Source organism: Pantherophis guttatus, chromosome 14 (genome assembly GCF_059756535.1).
Source record: "Pantherophis guttatus breed Tessera chromosome 14, ASM5975653v1, whole genome shotgun sequence".
Classification (NCBI taxonomy): domain Eukaryota; kingdom Metazoa; phylum Chordata; class Lepidosauria; order Squamata; family Colubridae; genus Pantherophis; species Pantherophis guttatus.
Window position 1 is genome coordinate 10,081,418 of NC_142076.1, and position 16,106 is coordinate 10,097,523.

Sequence of the window (16,106 nt, forward strand, 5' to 3'; positions counted from 1 at the left end):
AATATCTTCTTCCAGCTCCTTTCCCGTTTATTAGTAAAGCGGGATTGGAGAGGAAGCTGGTTTGCCAGCCACACCAGGTTCCATCGCGCTGGTCTCTCGGAGGCCTCGAGAAACATCCACCTTGCGTTTCACCTTGTGTTACGGTTTGTGTTGTGTGACTTCATCCCGTTTCTGGGTGGAATTGGGTCAAAGCATCTGCAATCTAAATAGCGACCTGCTTTAGTTTTGAAGCTCCACAGGTCTGCAAGTTCAGGTCACTGATTATGTTATCTAATCTGGGTCATGAAACGTCTGCAAGAAAACAAACTCAGAGAGCACCAAGGACCCATCGTCATCCTCCTCCCTCCCCTCCTCCTAGCTCACTTCTAGCATTAATGATGTTACCTAGTTGAGTAATGAAATGTCTACAAGGAAACAAGCAAGCTCAGAAAGCACTGAGGACCCCACAGTCGTTGTCCTCCTCCTCTTCCTCCTTCTCCTCCTCCTCCTCCTTTCTCTTCCACTCCACAAAGCTTCTAGCATTGATGATATTACCTAGTTAGGTAATGAAACATCTACAAGAAAACAAGCAAGCTCAGAGAGCACCAAGGACCTCATATTCCTTCTCCTCCTCCTCCTCCTCCTCCTCCTCCTCCTCCTCCTCCTCCTCCTCCTCCTCCTCCTCCTCCTCCTCCCCCTCCTTTCTCTTCCACTCCACAAAGCCCACTGCCTTCTAGCACTGATGATGTTACCTAGCTTGGGTAACAAAACGTCTCCAAGAAGGTTAAGAGCCTTGGTTGCGCAGTGGAAGAGCCTTGGTGGCGCAGTGGACTAAAGCGCTGTTAAATAGCACTTAGCTGCCAGCTGCCTGCAATTACTGCAAGTTCAAATCTCACCAGGCTCAAGGTTGACTCAGCCTTCCACCCTTCCGAGGTAGGTAAAATGAGGACCCGGATTGTGGGGGCAATAAGCTGACTTTGTATAAAAAAGAACACCGCTTGGGGGGTGGGGCGAAAGCCCTACTAAGCAGGTATATACAAAAGTATGAAGGCTATTGCTTAAAAGCATTGTAAGATGCCCTGAGTCTCCAGAGAAGGGCGGCATATAAATCGAACCAAGAAAGAAAGAAAGAAAGAAAGAAAGAAAGAAAGAAAGAAAGAAAGAAAGAAAGAAAGAAAGAAAGAAAGAAAGAAAGAAAGAAAGAAAGAAACAAAGAAACAAAGAAACAAAGAAACAAAGAAAGACAAAAAGAAAAAGAAAGAAAGAAAGAAAGAAAGAAAGAAAGAAAGAAAGAAAGAAAGAAAGAAAGAAAGCCACCAAGCTCAGAGAGCACCAAGAACCCTTCATTTAACCCTGAGTTACAAATATCCTCCTTTATTAGTCCAGATCTTGCCACTCATCGCCAGGAGTGCAAAGCAAGTGTGTTTGGAACGGGTGCATGTACAAGCACTCAGATTATTTGCCCACCACTGATGTGGCTCCGTGTCCTGGAAACGGAGCTTTTGCTGGTAGTTGTATAGACTCACGTATAGTAACAGGCGGACGTGAATCTTCTCCGAGACCTGGTGGGCCAAATCCAGCACGATGGTGAAGTTTTAGCTGGCAGTTAAGATAGGATTGGCAGGAGGAAGGTTTTTTGTGTTATGTTTCACAACTCTATTTTCTCTTGCTAGGGAATTAGAGGCAATCTTTTTATATGTCATAATGTTGGAGAAGCGGATGTGGATTTTTATGACTTGCTGACGAGTGACATCTGGCCATGTTGCGACCAGCTGTTGAGTTTGTTTCTTGTGTATCTGTGATACCCTGCAATGTTTCTCTCTCTCTCTCTCTTCACTGTACAAAGCTCTTTATGTACATTTTTTCCCCATCCCAAAATAAAACAGATCTGTTGCTGGAGCTCTTGAAAGCAGCTCACTGGAACAGAATTGAATCCCCAGATTTTATTGCATCCTAATTTCTGTGCATGCTAGACAGAATGCTAGTCCTCGACTTACGGCTAGAATTGAGCCCAACATTTCTGTTGCTAAGCGAAAGACTTGCTAAATGAACCTGGTGTTTGGGTTAGGGTTTGTGTAACCAAACACTGGGTTCATATTATCACATGTGGTGGAGGTGCTCCAAAGCAAAAAAAAAATATTGCAAGAAAATTCGGATATGGCTAGAAGCTATGATAAAACAACACATAGACTTTGAAACCTGAGATATTCCTGCTGGGCATGCTATCAGAAAAGTATAATAAGGGTAATATACATATTTAATTTTACATATTTTAACAGCAGCCAGGATTGTATATGCACAATAATGGAAAAAGGAACAAACCCCCACAGATGAGAATATAATCAAAAAAATAATGGAACGTGCAGAAAATGGATAGGTTAATGCTAAAAATTAAAGAAAAAGAAGATTCAGAATATTTTATGACATGGGAACTTTTTTATAGATGGTTACTTGATAGATACAGAGATAAATGGATGGATTTCTATGAAATATGGATTATTTGAGAAAGAAAAATTGACTAGTAAACATTTTGATGCATATAATTGATGTTAATATGGAAAACAGTATACCTGTACCTGTAATTCTCAATTGACAAACATTCATTTAGCAACCATTTGGAATTACGACGGAGCTGGGGAAAAAAAACGTTACTTACAACTGGTCCTCGCACTTACGACCGTTGCAGCATCCCCAGGGTCATGTGATCAAAATTTGAACCCTTGTCCACTGGTATGTAGTTATGACGGTGGCAGTATCCCGGGGGCACGTGTTTTGCCATTTGTGACCTTCCCAGTTGGCTTCGGACAAGCAAAGTAAAGGGGGGAAGCCAGATTCACTTAACAACCTCATGATTCGCTTAACAACCACAGCGATTCGCTTAGCGACCATAGCAAAAAAAGGCCATAAAACCGGGGGCAACTCGCTTAAGAAATTCCTTGCTCTGCAAGCGCAATTCTCAATTCCCAATGGCAGCTCATAAATGGAGAACTTGTCTAGAGAAAAACAATTTTGTAATTCTGGGAACAACTTTCTTCATTAACTTGATTAGGCTGAGAATCCCACATTTCTATCTTCCTTTTAATAAGAATATTTAAAAAAAAAAAAAACCCGACTAGTTTTAAACGTCTTTCTTTCTTTCTTTCATTTTTTTAAAGGCAGCTAGTAGGGAATGTTGAAAAGAACAGATGTAAAGTTTACAAATTAAGTGGGTGGCAGACCAGAAATATCGTGGGAAGAGGAAGTTTGGCAGACAACAAATCTAACAGCTGGGCAAATGGCCAAATTTGATTATTTCATATAATTAAAAAAAAGAATTGTGCCTTTCCACCCCCTTATTTTTCTGTAGCTATTTTTGCCCAGTATATGTAGTGTATGAGTGAGTGGTGGGGTGGCCTAGAGACAGAGCTCTCACCTCGTGATCAGGAAGCTGTGAGTTCGATCCTAGGTAGAGGCAGATATTTCTCTCTCTGGGCACAATGAGAATATAACTGCTGGAAAAATAACCTCCTCATTGGTGACAGGAAGGGCATCTGGCCAGTAAACACTCAGCTCCATTCAGTTGCCCACATTCCACCCTGCAAAGGATTATGGGGTCGCTAAAAGAGGAGGAGGATGATATGTAGTGTATGAGTATGTGGGGGGAAAGGATTGATAAATACCAAAAAACAGCAGCATTTGATCCAAAGAGGCTGTTGGCAAAGGGATTCAAAGACAGATTTGGGCAGGTTCTTTGGCAGTGATGAGGACTAGGAACTTGGGTTTTTTAAAAATGTTTAAAGATGTGGCCGATTTGGAATCTGCTTTTTATTTCTATGGAAGCAGGACGGGGCTCTGGGGAGGCCTGCACCCAACTACAATCAAATAATTGCAAATGTGAGATTTTCTTTTCCTGAAAGCTAGCAAGCAGTTTAACAGTCACAGAGTTGGAAGGGATCTCAGGGGTCATCTAGTCCAACCCTCTGCTCACACAGGAGACCTCTACTAGGGATTCGAACCGCCAAACTGCTGACTTTTCTGATCGACAAGCTCAGTGTCATAGCCACTGAGCCACCTAGCCAGCCACAGATCTGGGGGCAATTATTTCATGGGATAGGCAGTTGGCATTTGAAGTAGAATTCAATAATTCAAGGGACTGGATGGAAGGTTTACCGGCAGTCAAATCAGAAGGACATCATGGTATGATCCAAAGATGATATACAAAGAGGTTAATATTTTGAGTTTCACCCTATGTTTAAATTTAAGGCGTCATTGATTTCCATGGGGGTGGGATGGCTCAGCGGTTTAAAGACCCTGAGCTTGTCAGCTGGGAAACCTGAGAGCCCGGGTTCGAGTCCCGAGCGCTGCACAATAGGGTGAGGTCCCGTTCTCACCCCAACTCCTGTCTACCTAGCAGTTAGAAAGCATGCAAACGCAAGTAGATTAATAGGTACCACTCTAGACAGCTGCAACTGGCAAAGTTCAAAGCGTGCAGGAAAACCAAGATGAAGTTTGCGGCTCTGAGAATTTCAGATGCATCATCTCAAGGTTCTAGTCCTCATGACAGGTAGCCCTTTTTTCTCTAAAGCACAGACGAAGTAGACCTTATGGAGGGTTGAACCTGTTTCCTCCCTTTCCAGGTTAGAACAGCTGGGGTTCAACGCGCTCCTGCAGCTGATGATCGGGGTACCCCTGGAGATGGTCCATGGTGTTCTTCGCATCAGCTTTCTCTACCTCGCAGGAGTCCTGGCAGGTGAGTCGAGAACCCCAGGTATTTAGGCAGGACACCCGTCTCTTTGTCTTCCAGCTCAGCTACCGAATTTGATTCATCTAAATATATAAAAGCGAAAACCACTCACACATTAATCACGAAATCTCCAGAACCATAAAGCCTACAAACTTGAAATTTGCCACGTATGTTCCTTTTGGCTTCTAGGTGCTCACTAAGAAAGGATTTTCCGAAATGACCATCAGGGCATTAGTATTTCCTGTATTATTATTAACACACTCTGATGCTAAGGAGTTCTATTCCCCCCTCCCCACCTCAAAAGAAATCGGTTCCAAATGCAAAACACAAGCAGAGGAGAGGAGTTTCACTTTCAGTTTTACTTTCACAGCAGGAAGCAGTTTTACTACAGAACAGTTGAGCTAACCCACGCCCAGCCTCCTTCCTGTCTCCTTCTTGCTCACACAGCAAATACTGTTTGAGTTTCTAAACACCCCTCAACTCTCTCACATACTGACAGGATGCTAGCCAGATGAATACCGATGGATGCTGCAGGCTGGGACATTCTACTCCCTCTTCCCCTCTGTTCCAACTGCCAGTTGCCTTATATTAACTCGCTCTTATGCTACTGAGTTACACGTTCTACATTAAGTTTCAGGCTGCAAGTGTCAATTTATCAAGCCCGAGCACATAGTTTCGTAGCAAAGCACGGGCGTCCAGCTAGTCTGTTATAAGAAGGGGTCAGCCACAGAGGGCCAGCCTTTTAGGGTTAAGCCATACATGCCGGGTTCGTTTTGAAAAACATGGATGCTTTTTTAAAAACATGTAGCACTCAGGAATCTGAGTGCTTTAAAGCAGTGGTCCCCAACCTTTTTATCGCCGTGGCCCGCTGAGCGCGCGCAGGGGTGGGGGCACGGCCCAGGAGCTTTTGCGCACGGCCCAGGAGCCTTTGCGCTGCAGCGTTCATGTCCCCCGGCCGCTGCGCGGCCCGGTGCCAGGTACTCCACGGCCCGGCACCGGTCCGCGGACCGGGGGTTGGGGACCACTGCTTTAAAGGATCACTATCTGATCCTTTAAAAAAAAAAAAAACCTCTAAAAAAACTGCTAAAGCAACTTTCCTAAACCTGATACCTACAAAGCAGGGGTGAAATCCAGCAGGTTCTGACAGGTTCTGGGGAACCGGCAGCAGAAATTTTGAGTAGTTCGGAGAACCAGCAAATACCACCTCTGGCTGGCCCCAGAGTGGGGTGGAAATGGGGATTTTGCAGTATCCTTCCTCTGGAGTGGGGAGGGAATGGAGATTTTGCAATATCCTTCCCTCAGGTGTGGGGAGGGAATGGGGATTTTGCAGTATCCTTCCCCTGCCACGGCCACCAAACCACACTATGCCCACAGAACCATAGTAAAAAAAAAATTGAATTTCACCACTACTACAAACGTGTTGGGATTACAGCACCCATAAACCACGACTACTCGAATCATTGAGAATTGGAAGGAGCCCATTCTCTGGAGAACTGAAACGGAGAGTTGGTGCATGATGGCCCTTTTTTTCCACTACAGTTCTTCCCGAACACTTTGTTTCTCCAAGAATTCCAGGGAGCCTGGACGGAAAAAAAAATCAGATTTTACTGCTGTTAATTCAAGAAAAAAAAAGGGGGGGAATGGGATTTTCACCAGGTGATGGACAAGCAGAAGCCTTTCAAGTAGGAAAGGAAGGTTTGTAGCTCAGCAACAGAGGGTTATTTTTAATGCAGGAAGCTTTAGTTTAATCCTTGGCACCGATGGACTACAAGGCCATCTCCTCTGTTTCTAAGAAATGGAGGGCTTCGTAAGGTAGACAAGGACGCATGTAGAACGTCTGCAGATGGGGAGTAGAAGAACAACAGAGTTCGAAGGGACCTTGGAGGTCTTCTAGTCCAACCCCCTTCCCAAGCAGGAGACCCTGAAGCATTTTGGACAAGTGGCTGTCCAATCTCTTCCTAAAAATCTCCAGTGATGGAGCACCCACAATAATGGCATTAAAAGGGTTGGAAGGGAGCAGGGATCGGCTTCAAAAATTTTAGCAAGGGGTTCTCTGCCTGCTTGCTGGGTGGGTGTGGCCATGGTGGGCGTGGCCTAGTCGGCCTCCTGCAACACGTTGGGAGGTGCATTTTTGCCCTCCCCAGGCTCTGGAGGCCTTTCTTGAGCCTCTGGGAGGGTAAAAATGACTTCCCCAGGCTCCAGAGGCCCTCTGGAGGCTGGAAACGGGCCTGTTTCTGGCCTCCCCGAACTTCCGGTAGGCCTGTTTTTCACCCTCCCCAAGCATCCACGCGCACCCTACACTTATCTGTGTCCAAAACGGGGACGCGTGAGGACTCCTGGGAGGGGCGGGATGGGGCGGGTGGGGCCAGCCAGGAGTGGGATTTGGGGCTTCTCCGAACTGCACAGAATCTTAGCTAGAGGTTCTCCTGAACCCCTGCGAACCCCCAGCAGCCCACCCCTGCAAGAGAGGTCTTCTAATCTAACCCACTGACGAAGCAGGGGACCCTACACCCGTCATGGCAAATCTATGGCACGCGTGCCACAGGTGGCACACGGAGCCATCTCTGCAGCAGTGGTGGGTTCCTCCCGGTTCGGCCCGGTTCGGCTGAGCCGGTAGTGGTGACGATATGATGTCACCGAACCGGTTCTGCCCACCCCCACCCCCGCCCCCCGCATTATTCTTACCTTTTATTTGGCCCCACCCCCAATCTATTGCTGCCTCCTGAGTCCCAGCTGATCAGCTAGAAGGAAAAAACTATTTAAACTCTTGCTGCGCTGATCAGTGATAAAAAGCAGTTTGGTGGTAGACCGATGCCTCCAAAAACAAATGAGTAGACCGGTGCCTGCAAAAATAAATGGGTAGATCGGTACAGCTCTGCAAGCAGTTAAAAGCCTGGTAGACCAGTACCTCTGCTAAATCCTAAAGAATTGTCACATGACCATCAAGCCACGCCCACAAAATAAGCCACGCCCACATAACTGGTAGTAAAATATTTAGAACCCACCCCTGCTCTGCAGGCACGCAAGTTGTCATCCTAGGTCAGTTCCACCGCGCATGCGCACGCGCCTCCCGCCGGCCAGCTTATTTTTGGGTCTCTGCCACGTATGCAGGAGATGCATGTGCATGCGTGAGGGGGCGTGGGAGTCGTGCATGCATGCAGCACACACCCCACCCCACCCATGCCCCATTTTTGGTCCCAGGAGGCTTCAGGGAGGCCTGCTAGACCCAAAACAGGGTGTGGGGGGTCGTACCAACATACACAGGGGAGCGCGGGGAGGGTCGCATGTGCAGGGGCGCACGGGGGGATTGCATTATGGGTGTGGGCACACGGTCATGCGTGCGCACACGCTTTTGGCACCCGAGGAAAAAAAGGTTAGCCATCACTGCCCTACACCATTCTGGACAAATCCAGAATCTTCCTAAAATGGATCCAGTTTCTTCCTAAAATCTTCCAGTAACGGAGCACCCACAATAAAGGAGTAACAGTGTGGGAAGGGACCTCAGAGGTCCTCTAATCCAACCCCCTGCTGAAGCAGAGACCCTGACCATTTCGGATAAAATGTTGTCCAATCTCTTCTTGAAAACCTCCAGTGATGGACCAGCGCCACAAAGTCTGGAGGCATTCCACTGTTTAATTGTTCTGTCAGGAAATTTCTCCTTAGCTCTAGGTTGGATCTCTCTCTAATGATCATCTACCCATGATTTCTTGTCCTGCCATCGGATGGTTTTGTTGTGGCTCCGTTACCTGAGCCTGTGTCATCGGCAGGAGAGGACTCCAAGAGTGAAGGAGAGGAGTTGGCAAGGCCTCCCTCTCCAGGACCCTCCTCTCTGGCAGTGCCTTCGGTGTCTGCCAAAGGGCAAGAGATAGGGCCGGGGCCAAGCACTTCCACGCAGCCACAGGTGGACAGTGATGAGAGTAATGAGTCTTGGCTGGATCCACGCCAGCGTCGCAGAGATAAGCGCGCGCAACAGAAGAAAAGGCGTGCCCGAGATTAGGCTGAGTCACTGGACCACACCCCACAAGGTATAAAAGGGAGCGTGGTGTCCAGTCAAACCTTGTGACGAACAAAGCTGAAAGCTTCCACGCCATTCTGCATTGCCGGACTTTTGCTATAGACTTTGCTGGATTATCTCTGGACTTGATTGACTCTGTAATTATTGAGCTGTTTCTTTTGATGTACCAGAAGCGGGGAGAAGTTATCTCTCCTCTTCCTAAGTAATAAACTCTTGGCAGGCAGCCACAAGGTTGTTGCCAAATTCTGTTATCATAAGGAAAAGGATTTTGCCGGCTGGTTTAGTCTTTAACTCTTGAACGTCTGTTGGTGTGTGTGCGTGTGGGACAGGGACAGAACAGGTTTGGAGAATAGAGCAGCCCTCTCAAATGGGGGAGGGGGGTGTCTAGATTTGGCAGTGTCCAGCCAAAATTAAGAGAAGATAGTTTGGCTTAAACAGAAGGTACTTTTGTTCCTCTTTTTCTCTCATCTCCCGTCTTCCATTTCTTTGCAGGTTCACTGACCGTTTCCATCACCGACATGAGAGCCCCCCTGGTTGGAGGTTCGGGGGGCGTCTACGCCCTCTGCTCAGCTCACCTGGCCAACGTCGTCATGGTGAGAATTGGGCAAATCTCAGCCGTTCTTTGGAAATAGACGCTGCTGAATTTGCGTCGTCTGTTATTTCCTCGCCGATATTTTGAGGGCAAGTCGAAAGAGCGGAGGCAAAAATATTGCAGCGAGAAGGACTGTCCCATGGCCAAATCTGAAGCGGAGAATCTGAGGTGCCTTCCAAGCCAAGGGCGGTTATTTTGGCACCAGCATTCCAGGGCAGCAGCCAAGTTAAATCGGGAAAATAATATATAATCCCGCAGCTGTGACAGTTGAGAGTGTGGCAGAGTTATTTTCACAATTCATCGGGCCTGAGTTGGGGACTTGGGTGTGAGGCGCCTGAAATAGGCCAGTTTGCAGCTGCAGAGGGGAGAGGGCGGAAGGGGAAACTGAGTCACTGAGGCATCCTTTTCTTCTCTCTCCCTCCACAGAATTGGGCTGGGATGCGTTGTCCCTATAAACTCCTCCGTATGGTGCTGGCATTGGTGTGCAGTAAGTGTGTTTGCCTCCTTCGTTTTTTTTCCCTCATGCGCTTCTCCTCCATCTGACAGATTTATCAGCTTCACGGAACACGACAAACCATTGTTTATTATACAAACTACGGTCGGCTGGGTTTCTACAATCACATATCCTAATTTGCGAACTGCAAGCGTTCATGTGGAGACCGGTGGTCCTCCAGATACAGCTAGTTCTCGCTTAAAGAACAGTTAAAGACACAGATACGAGAGCCTCCCCACCCCCAACATGGGCGTTTATAACCTGATTTTGAAGTTCTGACAGCTGCACTTCCCCCCTGAAGTCCCAGGACTGCATTTGGGGCACTTGGCAACCGTCTCCCATTTACGGCCGTTTGTAGTGTCTTGCAGTCAGGCAGTCACAATTTTTGATACGTATTGCAGGTTTCTACATTTACTTCTGGTTTCCAGCAAAAAAAAATGCCATTGGATAAATATATTCAGTCAGTCAGTCAGTCAGTCAGTCAGTCAATCGCTCAGTCAGTCAGTCATTTATCAGTCAGTCATTCAATCAGTAAGTAAGTCAATTAGTCAGTCATTCTTTCAGTCAGTCAGTCAGTCAGTCATTTATCAGTCAGTCATTCACACAGTCAGTCAGTCAATCACTCATTCATTCATTCATTCAGTTAGTCAGTCAGTCAGTCAGTCAGTCACTCAGTCATAAATCAGTCAGTCAGTCAGTCAATCACTCACTCACTCATTTATTCACTCATTTATTTACTCAGTCATTTACTCACTCACTCACTCATTCATTCAGTTAGTCAGACAGACAGACAGTCAGTCAGTCAGTCATTAATCAGTCAGTCAGTCATTCAATCAAACAGTCAGTCAATCAGTCAGTCAGTCACAGTCAATTTATTTGCCACTCATCTCACTGAGGGGCTTAACAACCGCCACATTTGCCTAATCACCGACATAAAAGAAGTTGTAAAATCAGCCGTGGTCACCTGGTAACCCGCTTAACAATTGCAATGACTTAACGACCGTAATTCCAGGCTTAATGACAGTCATAAATCGAGGACCACCTGCGCTGTTAAAGGACCTCTCTTAGCATCAAGGCCCTTTGTACCATTTATACCGTTTAGCTCTGCTGAGGCAGCAGAGATATACCCTTCCTTGTGTAAATTCAACAACAACAACAATAGCAACAACGACAGCAACGTGGGGTTAGCAAGATGGGGGAACCAGAGATTCCGTTTCCATCAATGCTTCTCCTTTCGCTGTGCTTGAACATGGCGCTGAATGATCCAAGCCCTGCCTCCTTTTTACATACCTATCATCCACGACCGTTTTTGACCCCCATGGATACCCCTGCCTCCCTTGTTTCCTTCTTGTTTATTCCTTCCTTTCTTTTTTTTCCTTCCTTCCTTGGCTCCCTGACACGAAAGGCGACTGAGGCGGAGGTTTTGTGGCGAGAGATGCCGTGAGGACTAGAAACTTCCACCCACGTTCTCTCTTTTTCTCTCTCTCCGCTTCCCTGCAGTGAGTTCCGAAGTGGGCCGGGCCGTCTGGCTGCGTTTCTCCCCGCCGTTGCCCTCCGCCGGTCCCCAGCCCAGTTTCATGGCCCACTTGGCGGGGGCCATTGTGGGCATCAGTATGGGGCTGACCATCCTTCGCAGCTACGAGGAAAACCTGCAGGATCAGTGCGGGTGGTGGGTGGTGCTCCTCTCCTACGCCACCTTCCTGGTTTTTGCTGTCTTCTGGAACATCTTCGCCTACGACCTTCTGGGGACGCAGATCCCGCTGCCCCCGTAGCCCTCGGCCCAGCCCTGGTTCTCTTGGCATCTGGCTGACCCTGGAAGGGCTCTAAACCTTGCAGGGTTTCAAAATCGGGTGGGGGGGGAAAAAGGGGCTGGGCTGACTGACACCCTCGAGAGGGGTGATCCGGAGCGTGCCACGCCTCGCCTGGCATGGCAGAGCACCGATCCCGTCGGATGCGGGAAAAGCAAAGCCAGGCTAGAAGCTGGCGGAGGCAGCAGGAAGGCTGGGAGGTGGGTTGGTGAGCTCAGGGTGGGTGGGCTCGGCATCCTCCGTGCCCCTGACCGCATCTGCAGAACGGGTGCTTGTCTCCCCGAGAAGAAACAAACAAACAAATCTTTCGGAGTGTGCACTGGGTTACTCTTTTCAAGGCATGAGGATCTATAGGGTTTGGAGGGGGAGGATGGAGGTTCCTGCCCCTACTATCATCTTGGCCATTTGAGGGAAGGAGGCTTTCCCAGCGAAGCCCAGGCTGTGTCCAGCCTTGGTGACCCGCTTCCGTGGCAAGGCTGTGCCTTCAGCTGATTCCCTGGGGTGATGGTTATTGGGCTGAATTGTTTCCTTTGCCTTCTCCTCTCCTTCCCATTCGCCTTGTCTCTTCTCCTCTTTCCCCTGTCCTCCTCTTCTCCTCCTCCTCTTCCTCCTTCTTCCTTTTCTGATTCTACAGTCCTCCTTGTCTCCCTTCTCTTCTTCCTCCTCCTTTTTCGTCTCTTAGTCTCCCTTCTCCTGTCCTCTTCCTCTTCCTCCCCATCTCTCTCTTTCTCCTTGTCTTCTTTCTTCTACTGCTTTTTCTTCTCCTTGTCTCTCTTCTCCTGTCCTCTTCCTCCTCATCTCTCTCTTTCTCCTTGACTTCTTTCTTCTCCTCCTTTTCCTTCTCCTTGTCTCTCTTCTTCTGTTCTCTTCCTCCTCATCTCTCTCTTTCTCCTTGTCTTCTTTCTTCTTCTCCTTTTTCTTCTCCTTGTCTCTCTTCTCCTGTCCTCTTCTTCCTCATCTCTCTCTTTCTCCTTGTCTTCTTTCTTCTCCTTCTTTTTCTTCTCCTGGTCTCCCTTCTTCTGTCCTCTTCCTCCTCATCTCTCACTTCCTCCTTGTCTTCTTTCTTTTCCTCCTTTTCCTTCTCCTTGTCTCTCTTCTCCTTGTCTCTCTTCTTCTGTCCTCTTCCTCCTCACCTCTCTCCTCCTTGTCTCCCTTCTCTTCTGTCCTCTTCCTCCTTCTCCTTCTCCCTTCCCTTCTTGATCAAAGTCTCAGCTTGGGCTCTCCAGATCTCTAAGGAGAACTGAGAGGAACCCCTGTCTGCAACCCTAACTCAGAAATCATGGGTCAACACATGGTATCCAATATTTCCAAGCTTGTTCCATAGCTTGATTTAGCATGAGGACACTTCTGGGATTAGCTCATGGTCTCCACAGTTCTGGCTCTAAAGTGGCTTCTCCAATGGGCATCTCATCTGTTGAAAGGCCTCCGGTTCCGGTCCTTGCCCCACCCAACCTCATCATGCCCTTGTCCCCCCCCCTGCAAATCTCACCATGGAGGCCATCAGCAAACCATCTGTACGATCCTGACGGAATCGTGACCGAGCAATTGTTCCCGTGCAGGCTAAGAGTTTGGCTGGTGTCGCCTGCTTTCACAATCAGGGTTTAGTCACATCAGGGATAGCCAATTTCTAGATTTTTTTTCCCCACCAGGGGGGATGATGGATGTTGTGTGTGTGTATAGATGGGGCGGGCGATAATTCTCCGAGCAGTTGGAAAGGAGCGTGTCTAAAGTGTTATTTATATTTATTTATTTATTTTCCCCTATGAATTCTCCCCTTATTGACAATCTGGCTTTAAAAAAAAAAATGAAAGAAAGCACAAGCACTTTGTTGGCGGTGGATGGAGAGGCTCAAGTGGCTAAGACGCTGAGCTTGTCGTGGCAGTTCGGCGGTTCGAATCCCTAGTACAGGTCTCCTGCCTGAGCAGGGGGTTGGACTAGATGACCTCCAAAGTCCCTTCCAACTCTGTTACTGTTATAGAGCTAAGGAGTTTGGCTTGAACCTAAAGACCGGCCTCCTTCCAAGCCCTCCCAAATGATTCCAATCTCCTGATTTTCGGAGCATAACAGGGTTAAGGCCGCACTCTCTCTCCCCCAGTGGCCACTTTCTCCTTGACGTTCAGGATTCTAGCAATGCTGCGGGCAGGGTCGGTCCTGCAGTGATATCGGCAGCACTTGTAACTTTCTCCCTGGATGGAAACGCCATTTTTTTTTTCAGCCATGATATGCAGGGTTTGTCCGTGGAGGGAGGCGCAGTGGCTGGAAACTGCTAAAAAAAACCATCTCCAAGCCAGCAAGTTAAAACTCCATGACCCAACTAACCTTTGCAACGATCCACGGAATGTTTTAATTCACACTCTGGTTTCAAACCCAATTTGGGTACTTCTGCCCCCCCCCCTTGGGGCAGTGCAAAAACCAGGAATAAGACAGAGGCCAGTGGCTGGCAGATGTTTCTCTGTGTCGTCCTCCCTCTTTGCTCTTTCTTCTCACAGCTGGCTCGGTCTGATGGAGAAGTAGACACGGGTGAGCGGTTGGTGGAAGAAATGGAGGGGAAGGGAAGGGCCCTGGGGGGGGGAAGGGGAGGGGAGGGGGTTGGAAAGGGAGACGTTGTTAAAAAAGCAATGCACTAATCCAGATTTTAAAAAAAATGTGACTGGGGGGTGGTGGAGAGGAAGATGTATGTACGAATAAATATTTTGCACACCATCTGCCTGTTTGTTTTCTTGTCACTCCTAAATTTCCAAAGCTGGCTAAACGGATGGGTTACTCACAGTTAAAAGGCAGCAGATGGTTCCGAAACACGTTTCTTCTTCCAAAAAAAAAGTGATGGGGAAAATAGATAAACATCTCTTCCGAAGCATCCAGAACCAATGGTGGTTGGTTTTTCAATACCTGTTGTGACCCAGGCCCAAGTAGTGAGTATTAAATACAAACAGTTCGAAAACAAAGAGACTTTATTAGAACAGCTGTGAATGAACTCATTCTCAGCGTAGTCCAAACGAAATGAAAGCAAATTTTTCAAAACACCGTTCCTCAGTTTATCACCGACCTTGGGCTAATTAGGCAAACTGCCAAAGGCTTTTCTTGGCAAAAGTTCAAGAAGCAGAAGAAATGAATACAGTGAAACAAGAAGCAATTCTCTCAACGTTGTTTTCCGGCAAAGAGCCCAAGAGCCATTGCTGGTCTTTTAAGCCCTATGGGAGGGGCCAATCATATCTTGGCCCTACTCCCGAGTCGTCCTCTCTGCTTTATCTGCTCCTGCCTTCTGGCAGCTCTTCTCATACGTGCACTAGGAACAGGCTCCTCCTGTTCCTCCGCCTCTCTGCTGTCCACCTCTGGAGGCTCCGGAGTCCGTGCATTGCTCCCTGATGGCCCTGGCCCCATCTCTGCCTCCGACACAGAGCCCTCATCCGGGCCTTCCCCAGCCTCCAGGACTGGCCAATGTTCTTCCTCAGCCTCATCGCTGTCCGACTCCGCTGCCAGCTCTGCAGGCTGCTGGCGGACCACAACAATACCACTGAACTTGATTTTTGTTTAATTTGTCCCTTTTCTGCCTTTGCAGAATACCCTAGATCTGTGTCTCTCAATCTTAGCAACGTTAAGACATCTCCCCGAATTCCCCAGCCAACTTTAAGAGGGGTGGACTTCAACTCCCATAATTCCCAAATTAGCTTTAAGATGGGTGGACTTCAACTCCCAGAATTCCCCAGCCAGCTTTAAGATGGGTGGACTTCAACTCCCAGAATTCCCAAATTAGCTTTAGGATGGGTGGACTTCAATTCCCAGAATTCTCCAGCCAACTTTAAGATGGTCGGACTTCAGCTCCCATAATGCTGGGGAATTCTGGGAGTTGGTCCACACATGTCAAGTTGGAGAAACGTCCTCTCAACTTTGACAAGCTGGCATCAACCACCATGGTGCAGCAAGAGGAGGTGCCAACCTAGTTAAAACTCTGCAAACCCGCTTCTAAACTGGGATTGAAAAGTAGGGATTGAAGACCATGGGTATTGGAATACCCCAACAGGAGCCTGCATGCTGCAAATGACAAAGGCATCTGAAAAACAAGCAAAAACATTGCGTTGTGCCAGTGTGGTTGCGTTGATTGTGTGGGAGGACAGCCATGCATGCTTGTGCATATTCACACACCCTGCCTGCCTTCCTCTCAAGATGTGCAGTCTCAAATTAGAGCTTATTTTTGTGTTGTTGTAGGCGGTTGTAGTAAGATAAGGGGGCAGTAAGACAATGCAGGTTTCAAGAGATTCTTAGTGACTGATAGAAACTGCACAAGGCTGGACTTCCCTCAACGCCCACAAAATATCTATCTATCTGTAGAGGTCAAAGGTGTTTGGATCCAGCAGTTTGTGCCACATTAATGGTGATGAGACCTTTAACAGGGGAAACAGTGGGAAAAGGAACAGCCCATTCCTTAACCACCCTATTAAGAAGGTTGAAGCCAAATTATCATTATTTCATAGTACAGAACAATGGAAAGACACTAC

General features: G+C 47.8%; 1 protein-coding gene across 2 annotated transcripts in view; it reads left to right on the forward strand.

The window, feature by feature from the left end:
• Positions 1 to 14,313, forward strand: part of RHBDL1 (rhomboid like 1) — a 32,263-nt gene extending 17,950 nt beyond the window's left edge. The window contains exons 5-8 of one of the 2 annotated variants that reach the window (XM_034420477.3): positions 4,596 to 4,708; positions 9,210 to 9,310; positions 9,736 to 9,796; positions 11,303 to 14,313. In XM_034420477.3, the coding sequence (XP_034276368.1) occupies positions 4,596 to 4,708; positions 9,210 to 9,310; positions 9,736 to 9,796; positions 11,303 to 11,574 (547 nt within the window). In that variant the 3' untranslated portion in view covers positions 11,575 to 14,313. The remainder of the gene's footprint in view (positions 1 to 4,595; positions 4,709 to 9,209; positions 9,311 to 9,735; positions 9,797 to 11,302) is intronic. The other variant, XM_034420476.3, reaches the window with a different exon arrangement.
• Positions 14,314 to 16,106: the final 1,793 nt, after the last annotated feature.